The sequence below is a fragment of the Microtus pennsylvanicus genome, chromosome 18 (genome assembly GCF_037038515.1).
Source record: "Microtus pennsylvanicus isolate mMicPen1 chromosome 18, mMicPen1.hap1, whole genome shotgun sequence".
Classification (NCBI taxonomy): Eukaryota; Metazoa; Chordata; class Mammalia; order Rodentia; family Cricetidae; genus Microtus; species Microtus pennsylvanicus.
Window position 1 is genome coordinate 40,739,287 of NC_134596.1, and position 14,515 is coordinate 40,753,801.

The 14,515-nt window shown below is 45.0% G+C and overlaps 1 protein-coding gene across 1 annotated transcript in view; it reads left to right on the forward strand.

Moving 5' to 3' along the window:
* The window catches only part of Gdpd4 (glycerophosphodiester phosphodiesterase domain containing 4), a 54,023-nt gene that overhangs the window by 14,003 nt on the left and 25,505 nt on the right, over positions 1-14,515 (forward strand). Inside the window, exons 5-10 of the mRNA XM_075952550.1 lie at positions 624-722; positions 793-886; positions 1,622-1,699; positions 2,464-2,609; positions 2,837-2,919; positions 11,355-11,505. Coding sequence (XP_075808665.1) covers positions 624-722; positions 793-886; positions 1,622-1,699; positions 2,464-2,609; positions 2,837-2,919; positions 11,355-11,505 — 651 coding nt within the window. The remainder of the gene's footprint in view (positions 1-623; positions 723-792; positions 887-1,621; positions 1,700-2,463; positions 2,610-2,836; positions 2,920-11,354; positions 11,506-14,515) is intronic.

A 14,515-nucleotide genomic window follows, 5' to 3' on the forward strand; every position in this document is an offset into this window, starting at 1 on the left:
TGGAGTGACGGATAAGGACATGCCATGCACAACAGGGCTCTTTCTGTGAAGCAGCATTTCTATACACTCGTCTCAAAACACACCTCACAGCCTAAGCTCAAAATCAGAGGGCCTGGAAGAAAGACCTTTCATGAGTAGCTGTGTTTACGTGACTAGATTTTCCCAAGGGAAATAATTTATTTGTACCTTATGATTGCTTGCGCCCTTTTAAATCATTTGTAAAGTTTGGGTTTGGATAAGAGGTAAATTCCGCAGTCCAACTGCTGTGATTCATTTGGCTTTCTGATAGACCAGTAATTTTGCATTCATGTATTTGAGATCTTGGCTTGTACTTCGTTTAAAAGAAATAATCAAAGAGGAGGTAAAGGTTGGTAATGACCTGCTGCTGGAAATGGGCGGCCGGCTAAGGATGGAAATAACTGAAAGCCAGAGGGTGGAGATGCGAGATTGGTGGTCGCATCAAGCCGCACAATCGTGTGATTCCTTCCAGCCATGCTACACAGCAAACACTTGGGAACAATGAAGGTGACTTGATTGGAGCCACCCTCGCTGAGGTGGCCTAAATAATAGCATGCGATGCCCAGGACAGTTGTGATCCACATCTGGTGCCTTTGTTTCCCCAGGTCTTCATTATCCTGGTGATCCTGCTGTGCTCCTTCTTACTGTATATTCTGAACCGATACTGGACGGACAAGTGGCTGATAGCTGGGCTGTCGCTGCAGGTGAGCACCAGCCTGGACTGCGCATCACGGTGTCCAGATGTGTCGAGTCTGACTCTTGGCTTTTCCCCAGATCTTTGCTCCCTTTCTGCACCTGAGCCTCATAACTGTGATGATTCTTCTTTCCTGGCCCCTAGCCATCTGTGTGGCCCACTTGGAATCGGAAGGTATGTCGTGTGAAGTGGAACCTTGCCTGATCTCCCCAGCTTGTATCCTCCACTCAGAGACAGAGCTGTGCCTCTTTGAAAGCTCTTTAGTGTGTTATGTAGGCAGGCTCTTCATGGTCTCAGTTTCCGACTCCTATGACCTACCATAGTATTTGTAGACCTAAGCCCTCCTTCTGAGAAAGATTCTCTTAGGAAAGCATCATTTCCCCTTTGTTGGTGCACACCATTTATCTGGGACAGAGGGGACAGCAGAGGACTTCTCGATTTTCCCTTGACCTGAGTGCTTCTGTAAGACTTAGCCTGTTCATACACAGACATCACGGATTTCAGTTAATACTATGCCCAGTGATCTTTGGTTACATCAGGTAACTCAGAGAAATCCCACATGAGCCCTGCCACACCTGGGAACTTAAAGAAGCAGGAATGACTGCCTCAGAAGCTGGTGTTCTCTCTGTTCTTTTGCGGTGTTGTGGAAACAAGACAGTAAGCTCGGTGTGCTGACTGCTTTGTGAGTGAAAGCTGTAGGGTCTGCTTTCCACATCTCTCTTCCACCACTGGTCAAATGAAAGGTACTTGCTCCCTGGCTTGTATGCAGGCTAGTGAAGGTGCTGGGGTGTGTGTGTGTGTGTGTGTGTGTGTGTGTGTGTGTGTGTATGTGTATGTAGTAAATTTTAGAATATATTCCTCGGATAGGAGCTTAAAGGGAACATTAATAAACTACTTTCTTTGTTTTAGTTAGAATAAGAAGATACAGAATGGCAGGTTACGAGCACGAAGTCCTGGAGACATGTAATATATTCACAAGGTTAAAAGGTTAGACCTGGAGGTCTCAATTTGCTGAAGCACATAGGTAGTACAAGTGGGTGGGATCCCCAGGGGTCTAAAACAGAAGGTGTTGGGATGGAATCAAGGATGGACTGTGGTGTGGGAGATGGTTGTGGGCGAGGTATGTAGGTGAAGACGAGAAAGAAGGGATATAAACAAAGCTAGTGTTTGTCAGCATGTATGAGTGAGCACTCTTGTCACAGCTCTGTGAGGTTAACTCGGCTGCCAGACAGACCAGTTTACAGAAAGAGGATGAAGTCTCGGGGAGATTACATCACTCGTCCTCGGTTACAGTCAGAAGTGATGGAGCTCAGCCTTGAATTCACATTTCTGTCAGCGCCTTTTCACCTGTACTGCTCTGCCCTGAGCTAGAGGGTCTCTCAGGACGGTCTTCAGTCTCAGAACCAGCCAAGCTCCTCCTCCTAGAGGCTCTTCTTGTACCTCCTTCCCTCCCTTCCTCCATCCACCTTCTGTACAGTTTTTCCGTTTTTACTTCCAAGTTACAGCAATATCGCCCTAATAATGTCTTTTTCTGAAATGCATTTTAGTGGTTGAGCACTTGTGTGTACACCCAGCACTGAAAAAAAATCGTGTATCTGAACAATTCTGGGTATTTATATCTAAACCCCGAAAGGGAGGGCGCGACAGAAACAGAAAGTGAACCCGCTGCTGCTGTGGGGTAGCTAGCTGTCTGGAACGGGTCTCCACCCCGCCTTTCGTTTTTACCATGTTTCTCCCCTCAACCTTTTCAGCTCTGCAGGTAGCTGCTGTACTCCCCTTCTTTATCATTCTTTTGTGTCTTTACTTGATGCCACTGGGGATTTATTCTCCCTGCATTCTGAAGAAGGAGAATTTAGGGCCTAAGCCTACCTTCTTTGGACACAGAGGCGCACCCATGGTAGGTCTGAGCAGAGTGAGCACGGGTGGGTGCGGGTGTGGGGGGCATGGGATGGAGAAGGGAGCCAAGACTGGGTATAGGGGATCGGTCAGCCTCTTTGAAGACACAGCTCCAGGAGCCAGTCTGCTTCTAAAGCCCTTGCATCCCCAAGCTCTATGTCTGCCATAAGAGAAATGTTGGGAGGAGAGACTCTAAGGCACAAGGCTTGATATTCCTTTCTTCCATAGCTGGCGCCAGAGAATACCATGATGTCCTTTGAGAAGGCCGTGGAACATGGTGCCTCCGGCCTGGAGTCTGATGTATACTTAAGGTAGGAGAATAGGGACTGGGATCGGGGGCAAGAGGGGACTTGTCCGGTGTCACGGGAAGGACCAGCTAGGCCCAAGGGGTAAAGAGAACAAGCCTTGAAGACTTTTTCTTTCATGTCTGCCACATATATGAGCCCCGTCTCCCTTTACCTCCCTGTTCTTTACCACAGGCTCACAAAGCACACGAGTCACATCTATCCCCATTGCAAACCGTGCTTGTCCCCTGACCCCGTGCACTAGCTTAGGAACTTGCTTACTAGCGATCCCCAGACGTCTGCCTAGATACCTGGGATATTCTAGGCTACCTTCTGAGTGTTCAGCAGACGCCACCGGGTGAGATACAGTCGTGCTTCCTTCCCAGCCAGTATAGGAGGTGTGGCACAGTCACAGGTGACAAAGTAAGGCCAGGAGTCTCCCTGCAGGAGAAGGATGCCTCCTATTCTGTGAAAGACAAAATCTGTATGTACTCAACGTTACGTTTGCGCCAACCTTAAAGGAAAATATTTTGCTGACCAGAGATGGGGGCACTCCAGACGAAGGCATCTGAATGAGCAAACACAAACCACAGAGCTCCCTGAATGTGTCATGGACAGCCAGGATAGGTGTCAGAGGCTGGAGGGCCTGTGATTTTGTTGTTGATTTGTTTCTTTGTATTTGTTTTCTAATTTTATTATAGTATTGTTTGCTTGCTTGTGTATGGGTGCCATGCTGTGTGTATAGAGATCAGAGGATGGAGTTGATTCTTTCCTTCCGTCATGTGGGTCCCAGAGAGCAGACTCAGGCTGTCACATTTGGTGACAGGTCCCACTGGCTACTGAGCCATCTCACCAGCTCGGTGCTTGGTTTTTACTTTGTTTTGTTTGCTTTTGTTATGAGAAGCCAGATCTTGTGTAGATGGCTTTGTACTCACTGAGTAGCTGAGGATGATGTAAACTTCCAACCCTTCTGCCCCTACCTCCTTAGTGCTGACTACAGGTGTGTATCACTATGTCCGGCTTGGTTTGTAAAAAAAATAATTTATCTAACTTTATTCTATGTGTATTGGTATGACAGTATCAGGTCCCTTGGAACTGAAGTAACACACAGTTGTGAGCTGGGAATTGAACCGGGCTTCTCTGGAAGAACAGCCAGTGCTCTTAACTGCTGAGCCCTTTCTCCAGCCCCTAGCTTGGTTTATTTTTCTTTTTATAACGATGGGGATCAAACTCAGGGCTCATGCATGCCAGGAAAGCACTTTGCCACTGAGCCACACCCCAGTCCATTGTTGCTTTTGTTTTTGTTTTTATTTTTATTTTTTTATACGCTTTGGAAATAATTATTAAGGTGTTGGGTAGCAGGGTGTAGTAATGGTTCAAAGAAAAACAAAGGGATGCTTGGATCAGAGCGGGTTCAGGAACAGTGAGGTGTGGGGGGGGGGAGGTGCATCACTGTAGAATTTATACATCTAGGCAACTTAGGAAGTAGGAAGGCTTCATTTTTACTGTGAATGTATTCAGTGAGGCAATCAGAAAATTGAGCATTCAATTTAACAGAGGAGTAGCCTGGGCTCAAAGAAGGGAAATGTAGCTCTGGTCATGAGGCTGAGAATGAGCATGGTAAGGTAGATATTAACACTGGCTTGCGAGACCCCCAAACTGGGATTTTTGGCGTAATTCGCTGAAACTGAGTGTTGTGATGGAGCTCTCTGTGTCATCTCTGGCAGCACCCAATGGCCATGGCTTCATGTTAAAGGTTCTGGTCCAGCAAACCCTTCACATCTGGTCTTTATTCTCCGCTGATTTTAACTCGGATCCAGGTCATCCTTCCAGCCTCTACTGCTCTGCTTGCTGACATCTCTTCCTGAAGATTTTCTCTTCCAAATGCCTCCCCCACGTTAGCGTCACACCAAGCTTCATTACTGCCCCAGACTGCACGTCATCCAGGGCCCACGTAGGACATGAACCTGTCAGGAATTTTAACAGGGAAAATACAATGTAAAGAACTACTAGACACTAAAGAAGAGAATCTAAGGATCATAAGAACAGAATGCTTTACAGCATAATTTTAGTGCTTATATAAAAAAGCATAAAAATAGGTTTTATAGAAAAACCTAATGTTTCCTTATTAATATCTGATTTGAATAATTGTGACTCCTCTTTCTTTTGGTTACTTTGTCTAAGGGTCTATCAATCTCATATATATTTAAAACACCCAGCTCTTAGATTCATTGTTTTTCTTTTACTTTATTCCTTTCTTCCCTGGTTTTTATTATTTCTTCCTGTCTACTGGATTTGGGTTTGGTTTGCTCTTGTTTTGCCAAACTCTTGAGTTGCATCAGTGAGTGGTTTGTTTGTGCTCCTTTTGATTTTTTTAATGTAGGCCCAGGAAAGATAATTTTCCCTCATAGGAAATTTTGGTGTGTTGTGTTTTCATTTTCATTTATTTCAAGAAAACTTATTTTCATCTTGAATTTTTTACCCATTCACCATTCAGTAGTGTGTTGTTTAATTTCTATGAGTTTGTATAATTCTAGATATTCTTTTGCTGTTGATTTCAAGCTTTATTACACTGTGGTCAGATAGGATGCATATAATTATTTCAAGTTTTCTATATTTGTTGAGATTTTTTGTGTCCCAGCATGTGGACTGTTTTAGAGAAAGTTCTGTGGGCTCCTGAATAGACGGTATAGTCTTTGGTGGACTGTACTGTAGACATCTGTGAGGTCCGTTTGCTGTATGATGTCGCTCAGTTCCTGTGTTTCTCTGTTTGTCTCTTGTCCTGATGACCAGTATGTTGGAGGAAGCAGTATACTGAAATCACCTACTGTTACTGACTTGGGGTTAATCTGTATCTTGAAGTCCAGTAGTATGCTTTTAAAGAAATGGGGTGTGCGAGGGTTTAGTGCATATGTGTTTAGGATTATAATATCTTCTTGGTCAATTGTTCCCCTGATCAGAAAGAAGTGTTCTTCTTTAGTTCTTTGAATTTATTTTGGCTAAAAGTCTATTTTGTCACATATTAGGGTGGTGATGCTTGTTTCCTGGGTACCCCAATCCCAACCTTTCACTCTAATGTGATATCTATCCTTAAAGGTGAAAGGATTCTATAGATAACAGAAATATGGATTTTTGTTTCTCATTCTGTTCATCTAACCTTTATCTTTTGATTAGAGGATTAAGGCCATTAATATTCAAAGGTTATTATTGAAAAGTGTGTGCTGATAACTATTATTTTGTTGCCTTTTTGCTGTTTGTGTTGTTTGTCTTGTTTCATATTTCAATAATTATAACTTCATTTGTTTTCTTTTTGTAGTCTTTTGGTCCCACCCCTAGATGAAGCTCTACAGGCAATCAATGGTTATTGGGAGCGGGAGAATCAGTTTTCTCCAGGGACGAGCCTCTTGATAGGTTATCCTATCCCAAGTGGTCCTTAAACACATGTACATATGAACAATACCACAAGGACTCAGTATATTTATGTATATAAATATCAATAATAATCATGGAAGACAATGCCATGAGTTCAAGAGGAAGGGTGTATAAAGAGAGTTGGAGCAGGGAGAGAAGCAGTGGAACTCATGTGAACATGGCACTCATGTGTGAAATCCTAAAGAAAATTAAATAAGAGTAAAAAGGAAAAACATTTTGAGAGTGCCAGGTATTATTAAAAAAATAAAATAACCAGTTAGAAAATGAGCAAAAGGCCTTTATAGGTATTTCATAAGAAAATATACAGGTAAAAATTCATATTGGAAAGATTTTCAGCTTCATTAGACATTTGGAACACACAGATGGCACTAACATTGGTCCTCTATTTGAATGTCACAGGAGCTAGAACAAGATGGCAGCTGAGTCAAATCCTCTACTGATGATATTACCATAGGCATACCCCCTCTGAATAGCTATTCACCTACAGGAGCTAAGAAGGCCAGGTAAGAGACCATACACTGGCTTTCATAGCATGATCAGGAAGGATGCAGTGAAGAAGCAGGAAGAATAGAGTTGCCCTCCTTCAACTCCAAGGAGCATGGGGAGAGTAAGGACTTAGACTTCAGATCTACTACCAAGCCTGCCAGGGGGCATCCAATGCCAAGCAGAGTCCCATCAGCCCTGTCCCCAGGCCAGCATTCATGACTGAGCCACTGGAACTGGGTTAACTGGCTGAAGGAGTGCCTCTGCCATCGCTCTCCCAATGTTGGGTAGCAGAGAAGAAAGCAAGATTCTCCGGTCTGGGGCAGAGCACAAAAGCTGCCACGGGATGTTTCCTCCTCTGGAAAAGACCTGTGTCAGGTAGAAACTAAACCCCTTCAGCCCAGATCTTAAATGGAGCCTCTCGGCCTGCTTGAGCATCAGGAAGGAGACCCGAGAGTCAGTAGCACGGACTCAAGTACGTCAGCCTTGGCAACCAAAAGGTTTCTGTAATACCTATTTGGGCAGCACAGGTCTACCTGGCTAGTGCTCGCAGTTGGAGCCTTTGGAATTTTCCTACATCTGTACCCCAATGGGACAGATTCGTCTTTTAGTTCGATTCCCCAGCAGCTGTAATGTGGTCCTGTATACACCCCTGAAGCTTTTCAGGTCCTTATGGAAGACTCAGCTGTGACTTAGACGGCATCACGGGTGGCAGGCAGATGTAGAGGGTCCATCTGCAAGTACTGGGACAGAGATAGCTGAACTGCCAGAGGTGAGCCACCAAGGCTGGGTCACAGTTGGGAATGGGTACATTAGCACTATCCCAGCCTTGGGTAGCAAGAGTATGCTGGCGGAGAGACTGGGGGAATAAGCATAGGACTTTGCCTTGGAGGTCAGTCCTGGGTGTATGGAACCTAACTTGGGCAGAGCCTAACAGCTCCTGTCCTCAGGCCTGCCTGAACAGCCCTGGTTTATGGTCTTCTGCCCGGTGTCACCGTGGATGGCTGCAGCAGTCTCCAGCCGTGAGCTGGCAGTAGACAGTCGACAACAATGTGGCCTCAGTTCTTGGTGTCTTCCAGCGGCCAAGTGTGACAGTGTCGCAGCTTTGGTGACTTTACATAGGGACAGCATAGAAGCTGGGGTCTGGCCCATCTACGGTGCTTCTAGCCAGAGTGGGCAGAGCCCTGCTGTGTCTGAGTATCTGCTGGTGACCGTGGGTGAGGTCTGGGGACTGTTGGAGCTCGAGGCGGGGTTTGGGAGGAGGACGGACTGGCCTTTATAGCTGCTTCTCTAGTTCGGGCTTTGAACAGATGGGGATTTGAGGTGAGTAAGCGTGGGCGTGGATCGCCCTCTAGTGCTGGAGTAGTGGCAGTACTCTAGCGTGGTCCCAGCACACATGGTTGCAGGAGTTAGTGTAGACTCAGAATGCACAGCATCCTTAGAATTCCTAGAAAAACAAGCACAAAGCCAGACGGCGAAAACCGAGGCAAATACATCACATGCTCATAGGCGTCAAGAACAGTCATTGAACCGTAACCTCACCCGGAAGCTGAAACAAGGTACAGGAGATGAACACGTGTTAACTAGTGTGGTCGTTGATGGTGGATTTAAGACATTTTAAAGAAACTTAGTGAGCTTCAAAAGAAAACAGAATGATTTAGTACTCAGAAAAACTTGACAGAGATGGAAACATTTTTCTTTTTAAATAAAGCTTAGTTGAGCTGGAAAAAAAAACCAACCACAGTGAGTCATCATATTAAAATATAGAAGGTAGCAGAGACCAAATGCAGGGAAGAAGTGGTGAACTCAGAAATAGGAGGCCAGGCTAGACCACCGGGAGGAGAAGCATGAGCAGCAGCGTGCCGACCTTGACAACAGCAGTGACCTCCAGATCACCTGACCACCGGAAATCAGCCTCAGGTCCGCCAACACCAGGAAGAATGGCCATCCGAGCCTTGTGCCTATAGGCACCGGGAGGAACAATCATTGAAGGCTCTCCTCTGCCTACACCTGAGGGAGCGATCAGTAGAGCCACAGCCCCCAGCTACACCAATTGGAGGAAAAGCATGTGATGTGTATAAGATATATACACAGTGTAATATTTAAATCAAGGTAAGCATATCTGTAGCAAAATTCATTTTTTTTTTACAGTGGAAACATTCAGCAGTCTACAGAGCAAGTTCCAGGACAGCCAGGGCTACATAGAAAGACCCTGTCTTGAGAAACAAAACAACAATAAAAACCCCCAAGAGCCAGGAAATATGCTAATATAGAGCCAGCTCTGAGCCCCAGTTACTGGAGCTGAAGATCAACCACCCACTTGGCTGGGCCAGAGCTCCTGGGCTCTATGCTTCGTTCTGTTGCTGCACCTTGGCATTCACTGCTCTTGGGAGATCTGTCCTACATACGCGTGTGGTAGTAGTACAAGTGTTCACCCGTGTGCCATACGTGGAGAGCAGAAGGTGACATCGGCATGTCCTCCTCCCTCACTTTCTAGATTCCTGCCTTATAATGGGCTTTCTTGCAGAACCTGAATTTCATTGTCTAGATCAGACTGGATGGCTAGGGAACCCCCAGGGTCTGCCTGTCTGCACCTCCTAGTGCGAGAGTTACGCATGTGTGCTGAGCCAGGGGTTTATGTGGGTGTCAGGGACCTTAACTCAGATTCTCAGGCTTGCACAGCAAGTGTTTCACCAACTGAGCCACTCCCCAGCCTCAGTTGTCAATTTCATCCAGCAGACTTTTCACTTGTTATTATAGTTTTAATCACCAGAACCTCCATTTCTTCCTTGCATCCTACACACACATACTCACACACACACACACCAAACGCTGTTGCCTGTAGGCAAGGTTGGCTTTAAACTTGGCATCTCCTGCCTCAACCTCCTGATCTCCCTGACTGTCATGCCATCAGAGTTGGCTCTACGTTCATGTTTTATATTCATGTTTCCTTTGCATGTTTTTCAGAATTCATAATGTTATTCTATATTATTTAACACCTTTGTCTGATCCTGTCACCTTTCATTCTGTGTCTGCCTCTGTCAAGGGATTTCACGTTTTCCTGCGTCTTTACATCTCCAGTGTGGTTTTAATGTATGCTGGACTCTGCAGTTTCATATGGATGGGGGCTATGCTTTGCTGGATTCTTTTGAAGAATGTTGGACTTTTTCCTAGCAGGTCCATGAACTGTTTCTAACTAGTCTGATCCTTTGGAGGCAGTCATAAGCTCTCTTCTGGAGGCACTTCAGTGACTGTTCATTGTTCTAGCTCTAAGTCATCTTCATCTCTAAGGCATGGCCTTCTGGAGTCTCTAAAGGATACCCATGCACTTGCTGAGGTCTCTCCTCTCTTGCTGGATGGACTTGACTAAGTCACACCTCACGTGAGTTCTGAAACTTGTGAGATTCTGATAATTTTCCTGTTCTTGAAAGTTTTTTCCTTAAAATTTTTATTGCATTTATTTACTTGCGTGTTTATATATGTATATGCATGAACACACACATGCCACAGCACATGTTTGGGGGTCAGAGGACAGCTAGTGGGAATTGGTTTTCTCCTTCCTCCAAGTAGGTTGTGGGGATTGAACTGAGACTGGGCAGTAAATGTCCTTACCACCGAGCCGCATCACCCGCTCAAAGGTTGTTTTTGTTCAGCTCCCTGGAGTGTCATGTGTGTGAACTGACACCTATCGTAGACTCCGTATGCATTGGTCAGGAACCGTTTTGTTTTGCCTTTGCATAGCTCCATCCTCCATGGGACTCTATCCAATAACCTGAACGCTTCTTTACCTAATCTGATCTCTTTCTCCCCATTGCAGCCAGATAGTTCGGTCCCTTTGGGTTCTCCCTTCTTGTATAAACTCTACTACTCACTACAGGAAGGAAGCTCGTGTAATGGTATAGATGAATTAATTTGATGCCATTTTCTCAGAGCTATAGTACTGTAATCCCAACTGTCCTTTGACTAAATAGTTATTCCCCTTATTTTGTCCAGATTTATAGTTATAACAAATTACCAGCCCTTATTACCTCGTGACCATTGTAGATATTCTCTCGATGGTTATTTTAATGAGAAAGGAGGAGAGAGTCATGAAGTTGGGGCTTCCACAAAGCAACTGAGAAGTAGGGGAATCGGGAATTGGCTTTATGATAATATCCGATGTAGAGTGTCTAGAGAAGCAGCTGCCATCCTGGAAAAAACGTCCAGAGAAACCCAGGAAGCCTATGTGGAGGCGTGCTTCATGGCCCCAAGGACCCTGCCTTACCCCCACTCCTGTCCACCTTATCCTGAGGCCATTACTGTGCCTTCTGCTTTCCTGGTATCAGGGATCTTCTGAGTAAGGAAGCTGCTCTTTCAACACCACCAATATGAACACATACACATGACAGAGTTATTCGGGGTGGGGAAATGCCGACATCTGCATAGATGCCGGCACTTAGACACCTGCTGAGATCTGAGAGAGCCCTGGAGAGCTTTGGGGAACCATTCGTGCCATGGTGTCTGGGTTTATCCTCTGCGCCTCCTCTCCTCTGCCCTTCTGCCCACAGCTATGACGCGGTACCTTTCCTCATGCACGACTATGACCTGAGCAGAACAACCAACATCAGAGAGGTCCTGCCCTCGGCTGCTTTCAACCACACCGCCACCTTCAGCTGGACTTTCCTGTCGACTCTGAATGCCGGCCAGTGGTTTATAAAGGTAGGACTCGTATCCGCTGGCTCTGTGGACTTGTGTGCAAGCCTCCCCTGTTCAGGTTCCTCTGCTAGTCTAGAGGAGCAGTGCTCACATTCTCTGGGGGGATGCAGTGGGTCAGACCATGCTGTCAGCCTTTACTAGGAAGGCTGATGATAAACTTGTAAACTCAGCCTTTACTGCTTAATCTACCCGGGCATTTCATAGTCTTTGATAGTGTGTTTGCAATGCACATAGCATTTCCCTAGCTATTTTGAATATCTCACAGTCTTCATGAAGCAGACTAGGAAACATTTACTCTTCAATTCTTGCTATTCAACAAATATGTGCTAAGTATCTACTGGGTACATCTCCACTTTATCTGAGACAAGGTTTCTAATGAGAAACCTGGAAGTGGCCAGCGAGCTGCAGGGAGCCCCCTGTCAGCGCCTCCCAAGTACTAGGATTAAAGGCGGGCATGCTGCGCCCGGCTTCTGCAGAGGTCTGGGATCTGAACTCAGATCCTCAGGCTTGTGCAGCAAGCTCTTCATTGGCAAAGCCACCCCCCAGTTCCTGCGATGAAAACTTGCTAATGAAGTAGGGGTAGAAGATAACTTCAGAAAACCTTCAGCCAACACCACTTCCCCATCGTGAGCGTGAATGATGGCCTCCAAATGGCAACAAACAAAAGTACCCTCCTCCCCACTCCCAGCAGCCGCACCCTGGGAAGTCTGGGCAGTGCATTTGATAAATAAAGCAAACTATTTACATACAACCCCATTCCCTGTGTCGGGGTTCAAAATAATACATTTTAGAAAGTTCCCAGAACTAATCAGCTTACTAAGGCCGTGGGATGTAAAATCTATAAGCAAGCATTATTTGCGTTGCTATAATCCTGTAATGAAGAATGGGGATTCAAGTTAATGAAATACTAGCAGTATACTGGCACTAAAAATCCACTGTTGTGTGTAGATATAAAAACGCCACATGTGCGTGTGTGCATTTATGGATAAATACAAAAGAAAGAATCCAAAGGTGTAGATCAGTGGAAGACACATTGTGTTCGTGTATCTAAACACTCAGTGTTGCTAAGGTGTTGTTTCCAGTTTGACTGGTAGCCTCAGTATAATCCCAGCTCCCAAATCATGACATGGAGACTTCTTATTATGAATGCTTGGCCTGGCTTAGGTTCGTTTCTGACTAGCTCTTCTAACTTAGATTGACCTGTTTCTCTTTATCTACCTTTTGCGTCCAGGCCTTTTCTTTCCTTCTATATATCTTGCTTTCATTGCTTCTGATGTCTGACTGGTTTCTTGCCCCAGGTGTGTTCCTCTTTTTCTCCCTGGTTCTCTTCTCCTTCTTCCTTCTCTCTCCTGTTTATTCTCTCTGCCCACCAGCCCCACCTATCTTTTCTCTGCCTAGCTATTAGCCATTCAGCTCTTTATTAAACCAATCAGATGCCTTGAGCAGGCCAGGTGAAACAACAACACATCTTTTCATAATTAAAATGCATCCTTACGTTGTTAAACAAATGCAACACATCTTTGTCCTGTTAAAGCAATATTCCGCAACACAAACCTGTTGTTATTATTGACTTTTTAGCTGACAAAGAGCACATATTAAAAAATGAGCTGGGGAGATAGCTCAGTCTGTACAGTTCTAGGAGTGCAAGCATGGGGACCTGAATTTGTACATCCAGCATCGGGTAAAAAGCCAAGCATGGTGGTGAATGCCTGCAGTCCCAGTACTGGGGAGGCAGAGACGAGAGGATCCCTGAGGCTTGTTGTCCAGGCAGTCTAGCCAAGTCAACATAATCCAGGTTCCGTGAGAGATCCTGCCTCAAAAACCAAGGTGGAAAGAGATTGGAGGAAGATGCCCAGCATCAATCAACCTCTGGTCTCCGCATGCACACACACACGCACACACTCATCTACACCTGCACACATGTCCACACAGCTAAACATGTCCACACATACACTAAAACTAAAAATGAATTGTGCATACTTATGATGTATAGTTTTTGTTTGTGTTTGTTTGCTTGTTTGTTTTGCAATGCTGAAGATCAACGCTAAGGCCTTATGTATGCTAGACATGTCCTCTACCACTGAGCTACATGCCCAGTCCCAACAGGCTGCCTGGAAATATGTCTGCATATGTAGGGGATAGGTCACACTAATTAATCAGTGTCTTACTACACATGCTATTTTGCGTGTGATGAGAATGCTTAAATTATGTTCTAGCATTATTATTTCAAGAATTAGTAAGTTTTAAAGCTATGGTCAGCACATAGAAAAGGTCTTGAAGTTATTCTGTCTAGATGGAACTGTGTGCACTTTGACTAACATCTCCCCATCACTCCACTACCCACCACCAGTTCCGTAGCAGCCACTGCCTTATTTTCTGCATTTATCAGTAAAGTCTTCTTAGATTCCATACATAAGCGAAGCTAGCCTCTGTCACTCAGTACCAGGCTTATTTCACTGAGCACAATGTCCTGCAAGATGGTATATGTTATCTCAGATGACATAATTTCTCTACTTGTTCAGACTCAACAGTGTTCCAGCCATTGATGAAGGTCAGCTGATTTCATGTTTTTCTACCCCATATAATGCTCCTAATAACATGGGGATGTAGATACCTTTACCTTTCTTGGTGATAGCCCCTCATCCTTGGATGTTATGTTTTGATAGGCTTCAGTCTTTGGCGCCTCTTGGTTGTGGAAGTTTATCTCATTCAACCCTCAAGTGCATAGATTCTTTTTCAGTATATCCAGTCTGCTAGTAAGTCTATCAGATACATGCTTAACCTTCAAAATATCCTAAGGCCTGATTGTGGTATCACAGAGCTATAATCTCAGCAGCCAGGGGACTGAGGCAGGAGTATTATATGTTTGAAGTCAGTCTAAACTACATAGCAAGATCTTGGCTCAAAAAAACAATCCTGAGAAACACATCCATTACTACATCACTTTCCTGTTTTACAGTTTGGGCTACTAAAAGTCAAGAATATTGAACAAGGGTAGTATTGTTTGTTAACT